Below are 15,151 nucleotides of genomic sequence, written 5' to 3' on the forward strand. Positions count from 1 at the left end.
GGTCAATGGGTTCTTCTAATAAGAAGAGAAGCAACAATAACAACACGGAACACAGAACCGGACTGAAACAAACACACAACATGAAGTAAGAACATTACGGAATGTCTATCGGTAAATTACAAACGCCAGAAGTGCCCCGTTGCATTTCTTCTCACCTTGTCCTTTAGTGTTGTACAGAAGCACCGCGCCAACATCACAGGAGCAGGAGTCAGTATCCAACGTTGAGCTTGTTCTTGTTGAGCTCTCTCTCCAGGTTTCCTATCAGAGTGTCGATGCTCTCCTGCAGGTCTCGGAGGTTGACCCTGTTGCTCAGCACGGGGCTGATGTCCTGGATCTTCATGTAGGCCTGGTAGGTGTGCTCTTTGGGCAGACAAGGAGGCAGGATGTGGTCGCACATCCTCTCCTCCTCCATGTCCTCTAATGGCTGCCCATTGCCTGGATCACTTTCTACTTGCTTCACCTCCTCCTCCTCCTCCTCCTCTTCCTCTTCTTCCGCTTCCTCCTTTTCCTCGTCCCTCACCCCCTCGTCCCTCGGAGGCTGCTCCTGCTCGACAGGAGTAGCCTCAGGGCTTGTGACCACCTGCCCGTTATCCTCCTCTGCGTCCTCAGGCTTCTCCTGCACCTCCTCAGCTGCCTCTGTGTCCTCGGAGGGCACGTCATCATAGTCCGCCTCCTCTTCGTTGGGAGGCAGCAGAATTTCACAAGGGAAGTAGCTCTCGCCGCAGCCGCTCCAGTCGCCAGCGTAGCGGTTGCTGGGGCTGTCCAAGCGCCCCGGTTTGGGCCGCAGAACACCCGCCATGTCCACTTCAGAGAGGTTCAGGACCTGGGGGCGTTCTTTCCTCCGCCGAATGGGAGGAGCCGACAGCAGGTCTGATGAGGCTGGAGCCAAATAGGCTGCATGGGGCTGAGAGGAGGACCGGCCATACGGGTCCACAACTGGAGGAGCAGACAGAAGGCAGGCAGAGTTAATTCAATGTACAGAGGACATTTGAACAGAAATCCTTCAAGGAATGGTTCTACATTTTGGGAAATACACTTATTTGATTTCTTGCCGAGAGTTAAATTAGAAGATCAAAATCATTCTGTCTGGCCAGCAGCTGGTTAGCTTAGTTTAGCATAAAGACTGGAAACAGTGGGGAACAGCAAGAGGTGCTCGGCAGCTTTTATTTGGAAAGAATATTTCCCAAAATGATGAAATATTTGTTTAGAGGGTTAGTTGAACCAAATTACAAAAATAAAAACATCTTAATCATATACCCTTTGTGGTGTCTAGCCATGCAGATATTTTGGGTTTTATTTGTTTTGAGATAACTGTCGTGAGCTTTTTTTACTACCACCCCAATTTTCAAAACCAATATTAGCAGAGCAAGATATCAATAAGAATGAATGACAAATACTATTTTTGTAGTTTGTGTAAAGTGACCTTTTAAGTCCCCTTTAGTAACTTCACGGTCAACATGCCATTTAAAAAACCACAATAACTGAGACCACAGGTTTATGAAATTAACTTATATCCTTGAAACAAAGATATCTGGAGAAGCCAGTAATAAGTTCATTAAGTTGTGGGAGCCCTGACAAACGCCCTGACAAAAATAATGTGAACATGCCATGCCGTGCTCAAAGTCAGACAAACACATGCTGAAGTCACACCACCACACGCTGTTGATGCCATCCTTCTGTGCTATTTGTTATCAACTGTTGACTAAACCAAACTTAAAAATTAACTAAACTCAAACCCTGTTTGGACATTATGAAAGAATCATCTGACTGTGCCACGAAAGGGAACAGCGAGCACTCCACCACAACCAGCACAGCCCGGTTACCTGTCTGTCTTTATCTCTGTGTACCTACACTTGTTGACACTGCTAGCTCTCCCTTACTGGATCGAGAGGAACAGAAAACAAGTGTTAAACGTTATGGCTGTAAGTCATGTACAAGAGGTACAATACACAATACTGAGTTGTATTTAGTCTAGAGGTGTATGAAAAAGGTTTCAAATATTATCTTCACAAAGAAATGAACCATGTTGACTGCATTTCCATCATCAGGACTGGTTGCTGATACAGTAGTGTTTATGTGCAGCGGTTGTGTGCCTTGCAACTCTCATGAGGCTAAAGACTGAAGCAATTATCACCTAAAACAAACAGGAATTATCCTCCTTTAAGAGACAACGTGTTATTTAATTTCAGACATGATTCACTGATGGCAGGATTTAAGTTATTAGCTGTCAGCAGAAACAAATAAAGGCAGGTATCAGACAAAAATATCGCTAAATGTACTAATACAAACAAATGCACACACACACACACACACACACACACACACACACACACACACACACACACACACACACACACACACACTCCTCTTCTGTCTGTCTAACCATCTGCTCACATCTACTCGCACATACAGTTGGCAAACTACATAGTTCACACCAAACGCCCCCTCAGCCTCTTCAACACACATATGCTCATGCTCTCTCACACTCCCATAAATAGTGTCACTAGTGTCAGATGTACTTGCACTTGCCTAAAGACATGCACACTTGAGGCTTGAGCAACAATGCCTTGGCGGGTCAGGTATGTTTGTGTGTGACAGGCGTGGAGAGGTGGCTGAAAATATCCCGTAATGATTGTGAATTGTTAGGGTGAAGCTTCAGGGGTTGAGGGCTAAGGTTAAGCCTGGAATGTCTTTAATTATAGTCCAGGCGTCCTACGCTCTGAGCTGGGAGACGCAGACAGAATGTAGACGTTACCGAGGGTGTGAACAAAGGCTTGAACCTGGGCTGAAAGGTTTGTCAAGGTTATTACAGGTCATTACAGGCGTGACATCAGCTGCAGACAGGAGCGCAGGCTTAAAAACTATTTTTCTTCAGGCCACTTGACCCCATCTTCTTCCATCATCGTCTGCGTGCATGTTCTTCTATCCGCTAAAAGAAAATAGTTTTTGCATTTAGCAATTTAGCAATTATGGGATTCACAAATGCTGACGTATTCAGATGGTGTGCTTCCCTCTCTGTGTGGTTCTTCCACAGTCGATGTAAAGGAGGGTGCTCCTCTTCAGCAGTTTACACAGAGTTTGTTCAACGTGGAAGTCTGACGATGCATTTCAATTCAGAGGCCAGACCAGACACAGTCTGTTCTTATTTGGACATCAATCAGCAGTTCTGGTTAAAGCTGCAGGTGAAGAGCTCTTAGGATTTTAATCCTCTGTTCAAAGTGATGCTGTGCATACTTTGAAAAGATTTTTCAAAGTATGCCTCAAGATACACTGAGACACTCTTCACTGTATTATAAAAATAATGCTTTCTTTCAATTAAGATACATTAAGCAAGCTTAGATTTAGATTGATGACTGTTCATATAAAAAAAATGACCAAATTTGACCAACATTTTCACCAAATGTTTAAATATGTCTGATCAGGAACATGCCAGACAAACTGCCAACTACTACAGTAATACGATTGGTCCCATAGCAGCAGTAATGGATCTTCATACCGTCTTATCTTTTCAACCTGTGTGTCGGCAGAACACACCGGTTCATTTGGAAACGTTTTGTTTCATTTTCCTCGGTAGATGAGACTTTAACTGCACCACAGCAGCCATTGGTTATTTATACCTTTTTCACACATCGATTAGAGATGCAGTGAGCACAAGGTTCGAAAAAAGGAAACGCAGAAGGTTGAGAAATATCAAATTAGTTGCTGTGACAAATACAAATCTGCCTGCGTCTGCAGCTCTTTTCTTGACGCCCTCCTGAATCATTTTTGAATCGCTTCATATCTCACACTGAGCAGACAGCTGCAGCTGGCAGAAGGCAGCTGTGCAGGCAGACAGATGACCTGGTTGTGTGTGTGTGTGTGTGTGTGTGTGTGTGTGTGTGTGTGTGTGTGTGTGTGTGTGTGTGTGTGTGTGTGTGTGTGTGTGTGTGTGTGTGTGTGAAGCTGGTAATGGGTCTCTGTCCTTGGCTGGTGGTTTATCCGAAGACAGGGTGCCACGCCTCAAAAGTTTGGTTTACATTGGGGCTTACTGGCTTGGCTCTGATTGGCTCAGTCTGCCATGATGAAGCACTCTGTGGAGAGTTTCATCTCTGAGGATCCAACAGATGGTGGCCAATGGCTATCAGTCGTACTTGTGCCGCTGGTGGAAAACCTCAAGGATCAAAGCAACCCAGTCCTTTAACAGCCCTTTGTAGATCTGAACCGCAGCGCTGCCGTTGATTCGTATAAGACCCTTTAAGCCAGCAGAGCAAGAGGCTGTGCTTACAGACACACTGACGTTTGTCTGATGTATATTACCTGATTGTAAAACACAATGTGCTTGTAGAACTGTATTTAACCAAATTAAATATGGTCTCAAAATGACAACATTTATTCACAAACGTAACAGTCGCTCACCAGGCCAGAGTTGGAGCAGGTAGTGCAGGACTTCGATGTGTTTTTTGAAGTGCAGCGCGCTGGCCAGCTCCTCTGAGTCAATGAAGACTCGGTTGGTGTGGCACGACGCATCCTGACGCTGGCTGAGGAGCACCGGGCCGAAACACACCGCCAAGTTCTGGCACGTCATCTTGTTCACTTCCTGGCAGGACGCTACCAGCTTTAGGTGGTCAAGAAGCGTCTGCAGTGTCATCTGATACACATAAGAGACAAATAAGACGTGTTATCATTATGATTAGTAGTTATAGTATTACCACTGGCAGCAGCAGAGCTACACTGTGAAATCTACTTCATCAAGCCATTTGTAGCATTACTGTGTGCATGTACTCTGTATATTCCATCAGATAAATAACAAGAGATTGCAGTAAATATATATTTGAGGTAGCATAGAAACTGTCATTACGTAGTGTATCCTTGATCACAATGTGTTCCTCGTTAAAATACTTGTTTATGTTATTTTTGTGTTATTATGTAAAAAAATAATAATCGTAAACTCAGAATTATTGACATAATGGGATCTGTCTCAAGAAGAAAAGTATACAGGTCCAGGCTTGTGGACAGTATGCCACCACTAACATGCCCCGATGTAAAAGCCTACGTGATAGGAGTCAAACAGTAGTGATCTGTCACAATTATCCCTGTCACAACCCTCTTCTGTGACAATAATCTAGGGGTATGAGATACAGCCTTTGTCCTGCTCACCCTCTCCACGTCTGGCAGGTTGTCCAGCAGGCCGACGGTGTGCTCCGTGTCGGCCTGGTCGTTCTCGCAGCCCGCTGCTCCGATCCGCAGAGGCCTCGTGGCCATGCACTCCAACACCGCCTCATACAGCTGCTTGGTGATCAGAGGGTAGGGCAGCTCCCGCAAGTAGTCCTTCAGTACTCCTGAAAGGTCGGAGAGAAAGAGAATACAGCATGAGGAAAAACCGCTGCAGCAATATAGTGAGTGGAGGTTAAATTTGTCAGTGAATAAATAAACGTGTTCTTTGCATCACAGCTGAGGGTCATTCACTTTTCCCAACTGAACTGAGAACACAGGCAGCTTTAACACCTGACAAATCACTAACAATATATAATCATGAAATGTTATTATTTCCCCTCTATTTTAAACCACTGAACCCGACACACCCTCTTTTTTTTGCAAATTGAGGTCCCAGTGTTTCCTCGGGTGATACTGTGGCATCTGGGGGTGCTGATGTCTTGGGCGTTGCGTTCACACCTGTGACTTCAGCCTCTCGTAGGTCAGACAAAAGCTACAGGAAAACTTGAAACCCACGCTGTCCGTGTCCACTAACACTTAAAATATCGCTGGCATGTATTTTCATCAAAGGGAAGGAGAAAAAAATAATAAATATGGGGGAAAAAAGGGTTCCTGGCAGCGTGACAGCTCTTTGTGGCGAGTGTCGGCTCTCTTTTCCCTCCGCATGAAGCTGTATCAGTTTTCAGAGACGGCTGGGGGCTGTGTAATCACTTGGTTGGTTAAGCTCCAAAGTAATACACACGAATGTCTATCTCATATCATTTTACAAGACGTATGGGACACTAGAATGATGAAAAGACCAGCGTTTTTTTTTGTTCTGCAATGCTACTGTTGCTTAAAATACTTGATGCTTGAACAACATTTCATAAACAAGCTCACGTGCCAACAATCATGTCTCTTCAAGGTGACTTTGTTGAGGAAGAGTCGTACTGCTATGGCTGCTAGTGATCCACAACGCTGTGTTTCTGTCACCTATCAGATCAGCTGTTCGGCTCAAACGTGCACTTCAAGACAGAATAAGAGATTTCCCGTCCTTGCTGTCGGCACCTTTGGACCCTGACAACTCGTCCCAAAAGGTTTGTTCTCCGCTGAGATGCCAGCGACTGCTTCTTCTCCTCACCAAAAGCTTGTGCAAACATTTTCATCATATAATGTCTTGGCTTTATTTGATACTATCAGAATGCTGTGATGCAGCCGAGGCTTATGGCTGTGTTATTGATCTCTTGCAGATTAGCTTGTGGATGATGTTTTGGTGTCTTGCTCCTTTCTGCTCCTTAAGCTTCTATTTGTGTGCAATTCTTGCATTGCTCAATTGTAGATTGAGTTTGGCACACACATTATGATACATCCATGCAGTTTATTTATGCAGCAGTGAAATATGAATATTCAGATTGTAGTGCAATGTAGGTTACAAGCTGAATAGTCATTTTTTTGCAGGTTGCTGCATTGTTTCAGAGGTTTTCGTAGGGGAATACTACAAACATGGGTCTCTGCTAGTGGGTTTTAATTGTATATAAGCTTGGAGGAAGTGAACATGAAGACCGAGTCACAAGTTTTCCCTTGTAATGTTGGCTTCATGCTAAACACACACTTTGTATTCAGCTCAGCTGTATTGTTGGTTATGTTGAAGATGATGACCTGATAAGATAATTGTCTGCTGCAAGTCTAGAATATTTGGGCTGTTTAGGTGAACAGCTGGGTGGAGACAATGTTTGGAGGTGCAAAGCCTGAGCAACAGTGAAACAGTAAAAAAGACATCCATGTATTTATGTCAAGCACCATCCGGTCTTCCTGCATCCCAAAGCAGTGTCACAATCCCTTGAGCTTTTGCAACAAGTTCTGATTTGGATGCTGTAAAAATGAGCTTCTACTTTATCACTTCTACATCGTTGGATTCCCTACGATACAGACAAAGTGTTTTACCACTTGCCTTCTATTTATAGCAAACTACAATAAGATTCTGACTAAATCTGCTGACATCCCTTTAGGCGCAGTAAGGCGAATGGAGGGCGCAATTTAACGCGCTCACTTTTTAATCCCAGTAAGTCTCCGCTCTGCTCTTTAAGGGAGCCTGTGGCTTAAAGCTTTGCAGTCTATTCCTTACTGGCATTGCGGGTCCATCACACAATAATCAAATACGCCGGACGGACAAATGTTTGAAAAGGAACATTACATTTTGGTGTTTTTAGGTAACGAAACACTTTCATTTTCCTGTTTTCCTTTCCAGCAGCTACATGGGTATAACATGGGTTTTTGAATATAGGATTAGAGGATGAGAGAAGGTCTAAATAGAAGATCTAAATTCAGTTCAGTGTTACACTTAAGTCTCAGATTAGCATTAAGTTCATTATCTGCACAGTGACATTCAGCAGAAACAAAACACACCACTCATTGGGAGAATAATCTCCTGGAAACTAGGTGTTACATTTATTGGTCAAACTGCTCATCAATTACAATACCACAACATATTTCAAAATACATTTAAAAAAGGTATAAATAACCAAAACTATTTGAATTCTTGTTATCACTTATTTCTTGTTAGGTGTCAAAAGGTATTCCCTACTACTTCTACTTCCTTTTTATCCTTTTTTATTATGTATATTTCTACAGAACTCACAATAAGTCAGAACTGGGATCATTTATGATTAAATTAAAGATCCTGCTCTCAAGCCACAAGTTATCAGGAGTCTTATGAGATTTGAAGTCCAATTTCTACAGATATCTACGCTCTCCAGAGGACAAATCGTGACAAAAATGTAGCTCTGGCCAACATGCCTAAACTCATGACCAAACAAGATACCTGCTGCACATTGGCATGTTAGCATTGTACGCATGCTGTCATTAGCATTTAGCTGTGTACTGTCTTGTTACCCATTTTATGGTATTTTAGCTGTACTCTTTTATCATTTATCGAATGTGTTTTCTACAGTTGTACTTGTTTTGCCTATTGCACTGTGTATGTATTTCATCTCTGGGGACAACCATTACAAATGAGCTGAGACTGTCAATGCTACAATATGTGGAGTTAGATTCTGTTTTGTTGATTATCTAATGCTGTGAATCTGTCCCCACAAAAATAAGAAATACTAGAAAAAAAACTCTGTAATAGATATAAACATTGCTCTCTCAAAGCCCACCCAAAACTCTTTCTTCTTAACTCGAGATTCAACACTACCTCTCACACACACACACACACACACACACACACACACACACACACACACACACACACACACACACACACAGATATGTTGTGCATTCCTGAGGCAGGCAGTGGTGGCTCTGAAGAAAAAACAGCCCATAGCCAAACAAACACACAGGCACCATGTCGGCCCTCCCACCCCGACCAACACGTTGACAGCTATAAGTCAGCGGAGTCAGACTTCAACACCAATTCAGGAAAACGTTCAAACTTCGTAAAATATCCCTGCTATCAAAGATGTGCTCTGCACCCTCTGAAACAGTGCAGCCGACCTGTGGCGACATGTTTCCATGTTTGTTTTGTAATTGTTATTCCCTTTAGTTATCAATTATCTTCATCGGGTTTGGTATGAAATCTTGTATAATCCAAATGGGATAAGGACCCATAAGCACAAGATACATTCTCTCCCTCCTTAACGCTCCTCGACACATGCTGATTTCCATCCTCCGGCTTTCCGTTGTCAATCTTTACCGGGACTTTACTGAGATAACAACAATCAGCTTGTTTCATCGGATGGAACAACACAGACTGTCTGGGAGCAAAAATGAGCCTTACGTTTCCCCCTTATCTCTGCAAAGCAAGGCTTCTTTTCTTAAACCAGTGTGCAAATAAAATGCAGAGGCACCTCTTGATTTGTTTTTGTTTTTTTGTCTAAAATGAAAGAGCCTTTGACCTTCACCGTGCCGTGAGGCACATCGAGACACAACAACAGCAGGACTGGTTTACGAGAGAACTGCTTCATGAAACAAAACATCCTCTTTATGCCTCTCACGCCATGTATGATTACGTGTTTAGGCCGTTTCCATTTCAGTAATTTAAAGAAAATACAGCAGTCAGTGAGACCTTGTGCTCGTGAGGAGAATACAGCCATTCAGGTAAATCATTAGCCTGCTATGAGTCAGTGTGAGTGTTTACTTTTGAATCTTAGCCCCTGTTGGTGCCTGATCCACACGAACACAAGGTCATGGGCTCAGGGGTGAACAGGTGTGTTTCAACTGCAGGTGCTTCACTTTCCTTCACAGCCAAGCTGACAATAAGCCCACGCTGAGTGTCTGTTCTCTCACATCTAAACTGTTGGGGTTTGGCTTTAAACCAGCAGAGATATCAACTACACATACATATACCCAAATATAGACCAAACTGAAATGAGTCCTGAAATCAACAGCCGCTCAGCGATGAAGAAGAATGAACTCCTCAAGTGATCTTTTAAAACATGCAACTAAAGCTACAGATGACACCAGCTAAAAGCATTCTGATGTAAATAATTTTTTTTCGAATCAATTCAGACTTTCAATGTTCCAAATGTGCCACCAAACACTACAAGGCACACAATGCACTGGGGCACGGCTCTACCTTTGACCTCTTGTTCAAACAAAGCGGAAGGTCACTCCTCTTGTCAGAGCAGCAGTCAACGCCTCGCCTGGAGAACAAATGGGGGTTTGTTCTCCGCCTCCCCCCCCCCCCCCCCCCCCCCCCCCCCCCCCCCTGCTGTCCCGCACGCCCCCACAGCACTAGGGGGGGCCAGAGGAGACGTGTGTGTCGCCGCCTTGTCCGGCGGCACGGCACAGCTTTACACTGGGGTTTCTTCAACTTTTCCGTAACCCACACAAACCCAGGAGAAGCAAACCCCACTCCTGAATCTGGAAACAGTGGCGCTCTCATGCTGCATGTGGATTAATCAGAAATATGTCTTAATGATTGCCGACCGCCGTTTAAGAACTGTTCTGACACCCACACAGGCCTGCAGCTCTTTGTAAAGTGGTTGCCTGCTTCCCCGGCCGGCCCAGGGTTCAGCTAATCCCCCATGCGTGAGCCAAATACCATCTGTGTTTGTTCGGCAACAAAGGGGGCACTTGTTAATGACTTTCCATGTCTTCACTGGTGTACTGCCGAGGGTGGGGTGGGGGGCAAAGTAGAGAAATAGGCTACGGAAAAGATGAGTCAGGCGAGGCAAATTAAAAGACCTCAAACAAGGATCAATAACTGGGCTGAGCTGTCAACCAGCAGCGCTTGGGACACACTGGTTTCATTTTCTGAGGATAGAGGACCGATATCTGGATACGTTTGCAGTCATTGGATCTCTTTAGAAGCTTTGTTTCCACACAAAGGCCAAAGCAGGTTGAGCTGAGGGTTTAATCATTTGTTAAGGTCGCTAAAGTGTCCTCTTAAACTGAACTTTTTCACAGTGATTCATTGTGTATTTGTTTTATCCAACCAGGGTGACCCATAAGGAGGCGTGCATTCTGAAATAAATAGCTTTCATTTGGAGCTTTCGCTGTTATACTCTGCTTATGCTTAGTGACACTTGATATCATACAGCCTTAGATTTTACAGATTGGCCTCCATCACCACTCCAAACTAGTGTGTGAAGCCTTCCTTACTGGGTAGAAAAAACATCACCAAATATTTTGTGTAAGTGAACTATTTGACAACACAAAGGCGTGCTCCAATTAAACTTATCCTACAGTTTTAATAAGGGACACATGGATATACTAAGTGTAAATTAAAGTGGCTGAAAATAAGAATACTCACTTCAAATGCTTATATCGTTTGACGTTTGAAAATACACAAATTAGCTTCCTGAAAGTTAGATGGAAAGATCAGTATCACTCTCATACAGTACATTTTAAACAATCACCAACAGTTGGCTAGCTTAGCTTAGCATAACAACTGGAAACAGGGGAAACAGGTAGCCTCGCCTAAAAGTTTAAAAAAAATCCCACCTCCAAGAATCTCCATAGCCTGCTAATTAACAGGATTTAATTTTTTTGTTTAGTCAAAAAAATTAAAAGTTTAAAAACAACAAATTGAGGTTTTATGTGAGTTCATATGTTTGTCTGGCTCAGTAAAGGAAACTTTCAGGTTTCCACATTTTTGGACATAAAGTGTACATTAAAGTAATTAAGAACACAACACTTATCTAAATAAAAGTAGCGAGCTGACCCAGGACCCTGGGGAGTTGTTGGATGAATGCCAGGAGTCGATAGAGGTTATGAATCCCTTTGGTCCTCCTCCACATCTCCCAACATGCTGCAGCTCGACGGTCACACAGACTCTTTCTATGACTGCCGTGTAGAGCGTCGCACATGAACAGATTAACTACAGAGCAGAAAGACTATTTACTGACCACAAACTGCTGAAGATAATTAGTTTTGTCTTGATTTTCAACAGCGTGTTGCTCATGTTGATACCAGCTTTCTGGTTCTTTTGAGTGAATTGTGATTTGAAACAATTGAGGGCCGCGCACTGAGCATGTTTTGCAAGCTTGGGATTGAACTCTGATCTCCCGATAATCCCTTTCACTACCTCCGCGTTTAAATTAGCCGTGTGACACACCAGCCCTCTTAGCTCATCCGTTTGCTGTTCGCTCATTAGCCTCGAGCCTGACTCTGCACTGCAGAGACTCCATTTTAATCCCCAAATCCAGCCTTTATATTTGAAAGACGTAGACTGTAAAACACGAGGTGACGTTTCACTTCAGTTATGAACTCAAATTCGTAGCATTTCTTGAAACATGAGATTACATTTCAAAATATTGGCAAGAAAAAGTTGTACGAGGTCAGTCAAAGGGCACATTTTGACAAAATATTTCAGGACAGTATGTTTTAAGACTAAACCCATGATTGCGTCCCAGATGAACATTTTTGCAACACCATAAAGCCTTCATCTGCCTCCCATCCCCCACGTCTCTGCCCTGTTCCACCCACTCAGGCCCATCTGCAACAGCAGCTCGCTTGGTGGAGCAAATTTAGGCAGCGAGCAAAAACCAACAATCCACGCTGGTGCTGGCCCTTTTTTCCTAACCCGCTGAACTGTTAACTGTGTTCTTTGCCCTGCCATGCAAATGCATGTGGATCAAAGCAGGCATGATAGGACGACGCCTATACGGGGCCTCTTCCCAAAACCAACAGCAGCTCCTACAATGTCCAGGGGCTCCATTGGTCTTCCTCTTTTTGTGGGAGAAACAAAAATCATGACCAAGTCATTTTCTACAACTTTGCCCTCCCCTTCATCTGTCGCACTGCTGGAATCATTACTCAATGCAATGACACGACTGTTTTTGTAAGCTGAAGACTCTGTGAGATGTGCCATAACTCACTGGTTCCATTATTTATTTCACAGCGTCGGAGCGGCAAGAGACTGCAACTCACAGGAGTCTGAGTGGCATTTAAATGATTGGCTAAATAACTCATTGAGAGGAATCAAACTTTCATCACTACTTGTGGAGCAATAAAATAACTTTCACACCGCCATCATTAACCAGACTGAGTACTAAAACGTGTCCTACAAGGGACAATACAGAGCATGTCTCAACCACAAACCTGAGGGAGAAAGAATTACCTGAATGTACAGCGTGGTTTGAATGTGTGTGTGTGTGTGTGTGTGTGTGTGTGTGTGTGTGTGTGTGTGTGTGTGTGTGTGTGTGTGTTTGTGTGTGTATGTGTGTGTGGGCCCTTGCCTCAGGCCCCGGCTGAATGCTGGAATGCTTTTACTACAAACAGCAGACTCACACACGTACACATGTGTTGACCTATCTGCAGAGGACATGCCGGCTCAGACACGTTTACAGGGGCGCAAGCACTGGATCAATAAATCCAGCCTCCATTTAAGTAAAGACCTCTTTGTTTTATTATTAATGTGCATTAAAACATTGATCTCCTAATAAAGTGACTCATTCAGTGTGTTTTTCCCTTCTTTTTTTGTTTGGTTTCCTTATTGTTACGTTTTTAATCTTGTGCAAAGCATTTTGCAACTTTTGCCAAAAAACTGCTGAATACAATAAGTTTCATTACTATCATAATGGCAAAAGTCTAAAATATAGTACACAATGCTCTGACAGGTGTATGGTATTGCGGCTTAACAATGTTTGATAATAACCAAAATAATACGTATTTTTGACATCTTATGCATAAACCCAGACATAATCAAAAATGTTTCACAAAATTGTCACAAACTCTTCATTGAGCTTCTCCTCTTCTACATCCTCTTCTGTTTCATGACAGAACTGAACACACGTCAAAGCAATCACAATGAGAGCTAAAACAATTAAGTAATTAATTGATTATATATCAGAATTTTTAAGTATTTTAAGAATGAATTCTTCTTCTTCTTTGATGGGAAAGTGGACATCTTTTGGGTTAAACATTTTTTTTAAGGATAAAAACAAAGCTCTTTGAAATTGTGATGGATATTTGACTAGTTTCTGACATTTCATGTACCAAAGAGTCTAAAAAAAAGCAATGGTATAAGCGGTAATGGAAATATTTTCATGGGCAGCTTGAGCGTATCTAAAATTTTGGTGTGTATTTTCAGTGTATTTTGGAATATCATAATGAAGTACAGTCAAGAAAGAGGGACAACAACCCTCTTTGGGAAAGCCACCTAGTTAAATAATTATACATATATATATATATATATATATATATATATATATATAGTGTGTGTGTAATGATCCTGAGCTTCTCTACTCTGTTACCTGTGATGACGTTCACGTCAGGATACGTGTTTTCACACAGCTCCACGCCACAGCTGTCTCTTTCAAACGCCTCACGCAGCTCCTTCTTCACGGCTGCAGATCCACAGAGACGGTAAAGACCCACCACCTGAAATACATGGACACACAAGTAGGTCAAGTATACACAACATTGGACAGAGCGGCATTTTCACAACCCTATCGATCGAGTCTGCACTCAAAGAATGTGCTGGACGGAAGCCAAGAATATTTTCACAGAAAACCCACGAGTCTCAAAACTCAAAAGGTAGAATATTATGTCTTTTTGATGGGACACTGGAGAGCCAGCTAGGAGCTGCACCACACCACCACCAGTATTCACTATTTATTTATTTTTACCAAACATATCCTATAGTCTACCTTTCATCTGCTTATTACTGTAATCATAGTTCTCTATATCTTAATTATGCCACATTTGTCTCCTCTGCATATGATGCACCTATGAATATGAGTCCTGAAAGAGGGATGGATCCCTGCTCTGTTGCTTATCATGCCTTTATTTTTCCAATTCTCTTTTTTTTTGCCTGACCTAGGGTTAATGGGTAGATTGAGTTGTATGTTGTACAGATTGTAAAGCCCTGACACAGATGTTGGCTAGACAAATTAAACCGACTCATCTCAACAGAGACGGAGTGTTGAAGCGTGTTTATTTTAAACCTTTAAAGCGAGAAAACATAACTCTTGCTGAACAAAAGTGATAAAACCTATGACATTTATCTATGTGTTATCTATTTACTTCTATACACACAAAGCAAGACTAACATGTGTTAATGGTAAGCTGTCAAGTTAGACTGACTCAGTGATGTCACACAGCGACTGTCGGGGTAAAGTTGAAATGAGCAATGTTGCTTGTGAATTATGCTTTTCAGTTATAAGAGGAAGACTTGTTTATTCCTTCTTTCAAATGATGTGAAGCCTAACTTTAAAACACTGCTGTACATAATGTTCAATACCTCTGTGCTTTTCATCACAGTTTTTTTTTTTTAAACGACTAAATTTGCTGTGTTTTGCCAAACTACACTCAGAGGTGTGATGATAATGTCAAATCTTTAAGACTGACTGGATAAACACTGAGCGTGTCTAAAAAACAGCTGACAGAGCAGCATGACACAGTCAAGCATTAATGTTTCTTTATCTAATCCTCCACAGTGCGACCTAAAGGAACTCTTAACAATTTCCTCCAGATGCTGACATTTGATAGTTGAAACTTGGCACCAATGGTCTCCTTGTTTTGTTGGGATTAA

General features: G+C 42.6%; 1 protein-coding gene across 1 annotated transcript in view; it reads right to left on the reverse strand.

The window, feature by feature from the left end:
• Window positions 1-208: 208 nt before the first annotated feature.
• syde2 (synapse defective 1, Rho GTPase, homolog 2 (C. elegans)) overlaps window positions 209-15,151 on the reverse strand; it is a gene marked incomplete at both ends in the record, with an annotated part of 40,684 nt that continues 25,741 nt past the window's right edge. The window contains 4 exons of the mRNA XM_079221524.1: window positions 209-936; window positions 4,396-4,627; window positions 5,137-5,318; window positions 13,872-13,998. Of these exons, the coding sequence (XP_079077650.1) occupies window positions 209-936; window positions 4,396-4,627; window positions 5,137-5,318; window positions 13,872-13,998 (1,269 nt within the window). The remainder of the gene's footprint in view (window positions 937-4,395; window positions 4,628-5,136; window positions 5,319-13,871; window positions 13,999-15,151) is intronic.

The sequence above is a fragment of the Taurulus bubalis genome (genome assembly GCF_910589615.1).
Source record: "Taurulus bubalis genome assembly, chromosome: 7".
NCBI lineage: Eukaryota > Metazoa > Chordata > Actinopteri > Perciformes > Cottidae > Taurulus > Taurulus bubalis.